Source organism: Mytilus edulis, chromosome 1 (assembly GCF_963676685.1).
Source record: "Mytilus edulis chromosome 1, xbMytEdul2.2, whole genome shotgun sequence".
Classification (NCBI taxonomy): Eukaryota; Metazoa; Mollusca; class Bivalvia; order Mytilida; family Mytilidae; genus Mytilus; species Mytilus edulis.
In genome coordinates, this window is record NC_092344.1 from 9313699 (window position 1) to 9323673 (window position 9975).

At 32.0% G+C, this 9975-nt stretch overlaps 1 protein-coding gene across 2 annotated transcripts in view; it reads left to right on the plus strand.

Moving 5' to 3' along the window:
- The window catches only part of LOC139523420 (centromere-associated protein E-like), a 33999-nt gene extending 31645 nt beyond the window's left edge, over window positions 1–2354 (plus strand). For both annotated transcript variants that reach the window (XM_071317461.1, XM_071317453.1), the window contains exons 26-28: window positions 833–1067; window positions 1434–1498; window positions 1930–2354. In XM_071317461.1, the coding sequence (XP_071173562.1) occupies window positions 833–1067; window positions 1434–1498; window positions 1930–2039 (410 nt within the window). In that variant the 3' untranslated portion in view covers window positions 2040–2354. The remainder of the gene's footprint in view (window positions 1–832; window positions 1068–1433; window positions 1499–1929) is intronic.
- The last annotated feature ends 7621 nt before the right edge of the window (window positions 2355–9975 follow it).

Consider the following 9975-nt stretch of genomic DNA (forward strand, 5'->3'; position numbering starts at 1 on the left):
TTTTTTAGCTCACCTGGCCCGAAAGGCCAAGTGAGCTTTTCTCATCACTTGGCGTCCCTCGTCGTTAACTCTTACAAAAATCTTCTCCTCTGAAACTACTGGGCCAAATCAAATCAAACTTGGCCACAATCATCATTGGGGTATCTAGTTTAAAAAATGTGTGACGTGACCCAGCCAACCAACCAAGATGGCCACCATGGCTAAAAATAGAACATAGGGGTAAAATGTAGATTTTGGCTTTTAACTCTGAAACCAAAGCATTTAGAAGAAATCGGTCATGATCTACCTGCCCTAAATTTTCAGACGAATCAGACAACTGCTTGTTGGATTGCTGCCCCTTAATTGGAAATTTTAAAGGAAATCTTACCGTTTTTGGTTATTATCTTGAATATTTTTATAGATAGAGATAAACTGTAAACAGCAATAATGTTCAGCAAAGTAAGATCTACAAATAAGTCAACATGATCAAAATGGTCAGTTGACCCCTTAAGGAGTTATTGCCTTTTATCATGTTTATAGTCAATTTTTAACAACTTTCATAAATTTTGTAAATTTTTGTAAATTTTTACAAAATATTTTCCTCTGTTACTAATGGGCCAAGTTCATTATAGATAGAGATAATTGTTAGTAGCAAGAATGTTCAGTAAAGTAAAACTTCAAACACATCACCATTACCAAAACACAATGTTGTCATGAATCCATCTGTGTCCTTCGTTTAATATGCATAAAGACCAAGGTGAGCGACACAGGCTCTTTAGAGCCTCTAGTTTGTATTTTTCTTCTGGATGAAGGAGTTTTAAAGGCTTTTGCAATAGTTTATTTTTTCTTTCAGTTGTGAATTTCCAACAGAGTAAAAAAGATTCCTCTTTACCCCTGGGAAAAGCTAGCAGTGCTGGCGGTGCTGTAGATCATTTCACCAACATCCTCCTGCAGGAGGAGAATAGAAAACTTAAGCAGGAAAAATCTAAATATGAAAAGAAGACTGAAAAACTTCAACACGAATTACAACGATTACAAAAAGAGAAGAAGGAAAATGAGCATCTAGAGGAGAAAGTTGCACAACTGAGGTGAATATTAAATCATAGTTTTTGTCCTACACTTTGAAATTTAGTTTCAAAATTGGAAATCTATAAAGCTTGAAATGATTGTTGCTAGTGTGCAATTTTGGGAATCAATTTTGTTTTAAAATAGATTAAAACTCAATTCTCATAACTTGGACTGATTTTGAACAGATTAAGAAGTACTATGTGTGAAAGAAACATGTTAGAATTCAATTTATGTCTTAAACAAGGGAATAAATCCCTATCCTGCTTTTCAATCTATTTGGGATTTATCTTTAGTAGCATAGGTTCTTCAAAATACACAACCAAAGTCAGAGTTGTATTTATGTTGTATTCCCTTGATTCAATATTATATTATGTTACCAATTTCAGGGATGAGGAAAAACGACTGGGTAAACAGATTGATGATCATAATAGTGCTCGAGCACCTCTAGAAAGTAAGTGTCAATATGTTTCTCAATTACAGCCTCTATGTTCTTGTAATTGAGTCCTATACATAGTTAAGGTTACATTGTGTCCTACAACGCTGCCAAAGTTATTTTTGTGAAAATATGGATAATGAAAACCTGCAAAAAACTGTTGTAAACCTTAAATTATTGTCTTTGCATAGGACACATATAATTTTATTAATTCAATTAAAATATTGTCATAATTATTTCATTCGTCATATTTATAATAAAAACTATTGGTGAAGTGCAATTGAAAATTTTAATATTTGCTTTTAAAATCACCAAATTATTCAGCAACAAAGTATAGTAATTTCTTAATCACAGAATGTGGTCATTAATCAGTGTGTGTATGTGGTGAAATATTTTTTTCTAGAATCACAAATATATGGTTTCTCAGATTTTATAATATTTCATTTCAGATGTGAACTCTTTACTGGAAAATTTCAAAACTTCTAAACTAAAGCAACCAGAACCACCTAAACCAAAGAAAAGAACCAATGAAATCGAGGAAGGTTGTAATCAGCAGTAAATCTCGGTCTGCAACAGTACACATGATAGTCCATCTGCAATAAAACACTTACAACAGTGAATGTCTGTCTCAACAGAACAATTTCAGCAGTGAATGTACACTTTCACTTACAATTTATTATATAATGTAAATAATACCTCAGGATTTTTAAGAATATACAGAAGTCTATATTATTCAGATATACTTTTCCAATGTTTGTTTTGATCATAACTTTTTCATTTATGACATTGTTCATTTATTCATATAAAATTGTTCATTTATTCATTAAATAATATTGTTCATTTATGCATTGTATAACATTGGTCATTTATTTTTTAAGCTGATGTAATATACCATTTATGTATTTATTCATGTTTTCCCATCACAGTCATGTGATTACCTCTCTCTTACTGATATTTATGTACCTATACGTTTGTTAATGACTTTATTTTTTGTACATAAGCCAATGTAGATAACAATGTATTCATATAGTCATAATGAAATGTGGTTTTCTATTTGTATGTCATAAAGTATAATATAATTGTATAGTGTTTGTTTCATTGAATGCTACAAAAAGTGGGACCTTGTTTTTTCTTTGAGCTCACCTGGCTAAAAGATTTACGGTAGTGAATTTTTCTCATCATTTGGCAATCATCAATTTTAACTTTTACAAAAATATCCTCTGAAACTACTGGGCCAAATTTAATTAAACTTGGCCGTTATTTGTTATTTGGTTATCCTGTTTAAATAATGTGTCCAATGACCTCTCCTGCCTACCAAGATGGTTGACATGGCTAATTAAAGAAGATAGGGGTAAACTGCAAGTTTTGTTTATTATTTTGAAAGCCACTATGAAAAGAGGAAAATCTACCGGCTGTCCATTTACCTAACATCATCAACATCTTCAATTGATAGGTAGAAACTTTTACCCCATTTGCATTCTGTGAGGAAATGAATGCAATTATAAAAAATATGAAATAACAGATTACAAGTTCAATACACTGGGGTCACTATATAAATGATTTTAAATGACATTTTATTTATATTATCAGAAATTGATATTAGATAATGGTTCGTACGTTTTTAACATACATCTCAGTTTACGTATCGAGTCTTTATTAACTATGACCCTACTATGAAAACAATTATAGGTAGTGTCAAGTCCGTCAATATATATGTTCCAGAAATGAATGAGAAAGCAACCTAATACCCAAACCCAAAGGACATTTAAGGGTCCACATTGTCAACTGCTACTGTTTACTTTTAAGGGTTAATCTGGTCAACTGCTAGTGCTACAGTTTTTCTGACAACTCAAGAAAACCAAAGGACTTCTAAGGGTCACATCAACTGCTACTATTTAGTTTTGATGTAACAAGAAAACCAAAGGATAGCGTTACATATTTTTTCCAAGTGTAATACTTATTCATTACAATACCGCTACATTGACAACAACACTTAAGTATAAACTGCATCTTTTATTGTCGACATGTTTTGCTGATTAGATCGTCTTCATCAGGACAAAACTTCATCAAGACAAAGTATACAAAATTAGAACCCCTGAAGTACAAAAAAGTGGCATCATGTATGTGACATCATAATTGTCCATTGCTGGCGTTGCTATGGGATACTCTATATCATTATGTAATGTTGAACAGAAAATGAATCAAACATAGTACAATGCAAATGAAGTTACTAAATTTAGAGTTAATCTATAATTTTTCGAATTGTCTTTAACTCTAAAATGGTTGTAAACTATTATAATGGTAAGTGTATAAATAAAATGTGTTTTTAAATAGAAATATAAATTTGTGTAACATGAATGTAAGTACAATGTCAGTGTACAGTTTTATAAAGTTTCTTCCTAATTTGGACAACACTTTTAGGGCACACCCCTACCACTTCGCCTGGGTTCCCTTTGGCCAGAGGTACTACTTCCAATCGTTTCGGGAATGCCAGTCGAAGTGGTAGGGGTGTGCAATAAAAGTTTTCTCTTCAACATTACATAATGATATAGAGTATCCCATAGCAACATCAACAATGGACAATTATGACGTCACATACATGATGCCACTTTTTTGTACCTGATGAAGCTGATCTAGTCGGCGAAACATGTCGACAATAAAAGATGCAGTTTTCTTAAGTGTTGTTGTCAATGTAGCCGTATTTGATTTTTTTATCTGACAATCTGGTATCCCTTTAAAGGAACTCTACCAGCACAAAACATAAGAGGCTTTGGTTCAGCAGCTCTTTATTTATTCATTATAAGTATTAGAATAACTTTATTTTGTTTATTGGGTTCCTACATTTGATCTATTATGAAAGTGTACAGAATGATTGTTATGTGTGCATGTTTGACTTACAGATGTTATCTCACCTTGATCTTAATTTTATGGTTCTAAGGACAATGTGGAGTTCTTGTGGTTTGGTCTCTTTCTCAAATACTATAGGCAATATAGCACCTATATTTTTTGTATATAATGATTGTAATGTGTACATGCAGGGTTTCATCAGACCTTGACTCATTTTCATGATTCATTGAACAATGTTTAGTTTTTGTGGTTACAGATTTTATCTCACCTTGATCTCAATTTTATGGTTCTAAGGACAATGTGGAGTTCTTGTGGTTTGGTCTTATCAGATACTATAAGCAATAGGTCAATTTTATTTGGTGTATGGAATAATTGTAAGGTGTGCAAGTCTGTCTGGCAGGACTTATATGACTTTGACCTAATTTTTAAGGTTCATGGGTCTGTTAAGATTTTATTGTTTGATATGTTTCCCTGGTATAAATAGCGTTAGAACCACTATACTTGATGAAAGGAATGATTGTAAGTGTTCATGTCTGTCTGGCATGATTTCTGACCTACCTCATTTTCATAGAACATTGATAATGTTAAGTTTATGTGAAACCTGTAGTAAAATCTTTATATTATAGACTTTCAACATGAATTCAATGGTAAGTTAAACGGTTGACACATTTCAGTGTGTGCACTCATGTCTGACATTAGAAAACTACAAAGGATTCTAAAAGACATCATTGTCAACTGCAACTGTTTAGTTTTGTGACATTACAAGAAAACCCAGACTTTCTAAGGATCAATGTTATTAACAGCAACTTTTTAGTTTTGTGACATGAAAAAAAGCAAACATTTAAAGGTCAACCTTGTCAACTTTAGCTGTTTAGTTGTGACATGACATATATAGATCAACCTTGTCAAACTATTTGAGGATTGATTTCAGGGTTTTTTACCAGTCAGCCTACAGCTTATAGTAAAAATTTACTCTAAGTTGCACATTAAAATTTGTGGTTCATGTATACCCAGGAAATCAACAGAACTTTGATACCCACGAACACATGTGATATCTGTAGTAAAACCTTATCCCATAAAGATTTTCAACATAAAATTCAGTCATATTCAAGTAAACTATTGGTTTATTGATACATATTGGAGTTATAACTCTACTATATCACATAATTGTACAGAAAAGTTGACCAAGAGTTTAGCTAGACTTGTTTAACCCCGCCTGTCCAAAGTCAGGAGCCCATTATTCAGTGGTTGTCGTTAGTCGATGTGTTACATATTTGTTTTTTGTTCGTTTTTGTACATAAATTAGGCCATTAGTTTTTGTGTTTATAGCGGACTATGTGGTATAGGCTATGTTGATTGTTGAAGGCCACATGGTGACCTATAGTTGTTAATTTCTGTGTCACATGGTGACCTATAGTTGTTAATTTCTGTGTCACATGGTCTCTTGTGGAGAGTTGTCTCATTTGCAATGTTGACTGATACAAGCGGCAGATAGAGAAAGAGAAGTTCATCATACCATTTAATAGACTATTACGACTTTGTGTAAACATATGAACGAAAAAAAACACTAAAACATTTAAAATTACTTTACTATTTCATGTGAAATTAAATGAAAAATATATGGGCTCAGAATACATAATAATAAACATGAAGAGAACTACAACAGTGAATAGAGACATTTTTGCATATAACAATTTCTGAGGTTCAAATTGACAAACTATGAACAATTTCTTTGTTAAATCTGTAAAGTAATGAAGTATTAATACATCACATAATAGATCTAGAACAAATGTTATTTACATAGAGGAATTCTGGAAAATAAATTATATGCTAAATGATTGAATACAACATGTCAATATATATAGCGTTAAGCATAGTTTTGATATATTGGATCTTTCCAGGTACTAAGGCCTCATTAGAGTAGTTTGATAATTACACTATGAATCTTTTAAAAAAATCAACCAGTTGAAATACACTTGCCATTTATTAACAAATTTTTTGTTGAAAATCCCATAAAAACACAAAATAGAACAAAAACAAAAATAAGGTGGCACCATAAATGATTAAGTAGAATAGCTTTCCACAATTCTACTGAAAATATTTAGTTTTTCCTTAATGCAACCTTCATCTATGACCTTGATATAAGACTTCACACTCTCCTAACCTAGTCACCCCTGACCAAGAATGTCCCCAAAAGGGTGCCAGTATTCACAGTGTACAAGCGGACAGTGACACAAAACGGAAGTTGCTGATCTGTCCGACGGCGATCGGCTCGTTGTTTTTCAAAAAAATATAGAATATCAACACAAAGTGTCCCATAATGGATTGTTCAGCAGCTCAAGGTAAGTGAATAACTACAATGATGTATTTTTGACCATTTAAAGCTTATTTTATGCTTTTAGCATCAACCGTCTTTTTAAAATAACTCCTGATCATGAAGAGGGGTCAAAATTTTGCGATTTTTCGAGTCATAAATCTTAACAAAACTCCGAAAATTCAAACATTTTCAAGATTTTTAATCGATACATAGTTGAATAATCATATTCCGCATACACACACAAAAGTTTGGTTCATTTTTTTTTATTATATTGTCACAATTGAATCTTTTCTATTCAAAGTGTACTGTCCGCCTCGTTGCCACCGTATGTTTTCATACTGTCCGATTCGTTGGTCATATTCATGATCGATATCTTAAGCAAAAGTAAGATTGAAACATGCAATTTATCCACATTTAAACTTTATTCAACACAGATACTGTCTATGATTATATATGGAAAATATTTATAGATTATATATTCAGCTTGGATCTCGTGTCAATTAAAGGGGGACATTGGTCACTCTTCCAGAACCTTTACTCATGTCTGCTGCTCGTATTCATCGTTTGCGGACCTTGTTGTTAGATTCTAACTAGGGTTCCCAACCCCGGACCCCCGACCGCCTGGATCCGCAACTGCCTAAGCGATTACAAATACATGTATTAAGTAACGTGAATGTATTCATATTAATTTATTTAATCGATGATTTGTACATATAAGAATTGAATAATAACTCATACAGAATAAATGCAAGTTATGATAAAAAATTTAACAAGAAAGGCTTCACCGCATACTTCATGTTAAATGTGTGTATATAAGTATTCTTACCTCTACTAAGGCAATAGGAAAACAAACTCATGGACCATTCAAGTACACCGTAACTTTTCAATTGATTCTTTTTGACTTGAATTCCAAGCCATGAGATTTGTTTGATTATTGGTGAAATAAGACGCAAACTGGGTGTAAGAAACTATTGTTTTGATTTTCTGTGTCAAACGTTTATAAATATAAAAAAGAAGATTTGGTGTAATTGCCAATGAGACAACTCTAAACAAGAGAACAAATTAAATGACACAGAAATGAACAACTATAGGTCACCGTACGGCCTTCAACAATGAGCAAAGCCCATACCGCATAGTCAGCTATAAAAGGCCTAGAAATAACTTTTGTTGCATGGTTGTATTTTTCATGAAAAGTTATTACCCCTATTTATGTTTTTGAGTGATAAAAATAACAATGTTCCACATGAATGTATGAATAAATATACCATAAAAATCACCTACGTGCCCCATTTTCCTAAAACAAACTAGAGAAACGTATATTAAATTTTCATGTGCATGCATTAACAATGCTTTTTATATGTAATAATCAGTAACATTTTATAAATGTTGATATTTCCTAGGAAATCGGTCATGAATGTGGATAAATTGCATGTTTCAATCTTACTCTTGCTTAAGATATCGATCATGAATATGACCAACGAATCGGACAGTATGAAAACATACGGTGGCAACGAGGCGGACAGTACACTTTGAATAGAAAAGATTCAATTGTGACAATATAATAAAAAAAAATGAACCAAACTTTTGTGTGTGTATGCGGAATATGATTATTCAACTATGTATCGATTAAAAATCTTGAAAATGTTTGAATTTTCGGAGTTTTGTTAAGATTTATGACTCGAAAAATCGCAAAATTTTGACCCCTCTTCATGATCAGGAGTTATTTTAAAAAGACGGTTGATGCTAAAAGCATAAAATAAGCTTTAAATGGTCAAAAATACATCATTGTAGTTATTCACTTACCTTGAGCTGCTGAACAATCCATTATGGGACACTTTGTGTTGATATTCTATATTTTTTTGAAAAACAACGAGCCGATCGCCGTCGGACAGATCAGCAACTTCCGTTTTGTGTCACTGTCCGCTTGTACACTGTGATATTGGATGATGTCTGATGAAGATTGGCTGCAGTATTGAGATTCTACAATGCCTAAAACCTTAAATTAAAATTATGCTCTGGCCCTACCCTTTACCTTAATTAAGATTCAAACACTCACAATTGCAAAATAATTAACTTTGATGTTTGATGAAATTGGACCCTCTGAATATAATGTGTCTAAATTACATAAAGAATGGTGAACCAAAATAAAATGTAGTTACTGATTATCTTTTTTTCCCAGGTGAAAATATTTCATTCACATTCAAGAAAAAAAAAAAAAGGACAAATGTCAACACACTGATAGACAATGACAATGCTTATACTGTTAACATTATGACCAAAACAAATCTTAAACAACCTTTTGATTTCTAATGTAACTAAAGTACAAGATGATAGCAATGATAGGTAACTGGACAGGTATTAACTGCATGGTCTTCAATGAGGAAAATTCTTTTTTTTATAGAAAAATCTGGTTGATTATATAGGGAATCACTGAAGCATGACATTTGCAGGCCTCCAATTAGGCAAACAGTGGGCCCCCACTTATGAAAATTTCTGAATCCGCCACATCCTGATGACTGAGGTTGCAGGAGATCCCACAAGTTACACATTGTTTGATGTGTATTGTGATGATCGCAACACATCTATCAATGCGACCAAGACCTAAGATACATGTCAAATACAAGATTTAACAAAATGATACTTGTCAGATAGTGATAAGCAGTATAAAATAGTGGTCCATAGATAAATGAATTACAAATAATCTTAAATGGAGTGAACATGCTAAACAAATCAAAAGTCAGATATTTTATGTTTTATACATAAATTTCAGTAAGTAACGGTAAAACACTGTTTAATACACACCCTTATTAATCCCCAAAATGCAAGAATATATTTCTAAGAATGAAGACCTAATTGCTAGTGAACTACTTAAACCACATAGCCACCCAGTCCTCCACAGTTTTTTGATAATGTAAATTAATCTTTCATAATAATAAATATTCAGGGATAAAAAAAAATATCCTTGAATGGCAATGATGCCAGAATTTTACAGAAAAATGTAGCATTTTGCCATCCTTGACACCTCAATAGCATACCCACATATTATCTTGTAAACAAGTATTTAATGAATTCTTATTCAGAACAAAAGTCTTTAAAGATATAACATTTCTGTTTCTACTCTACTAAATCACAGAAAAATATTTTTTCCACATTTGTGATAAAACAAACAAATAAATATCACATAATAAAGTAAATTTTTAAAACAATAATATTTTGTGAAAGTTGTACACAGTGCCTTAAATATAAATTAAAAAGAAAATATCTATAAACAAAGATGGTTATAATTTCAATTATATATCAAATTCTTTTGTTCTACCTTAGTTAACGTTTA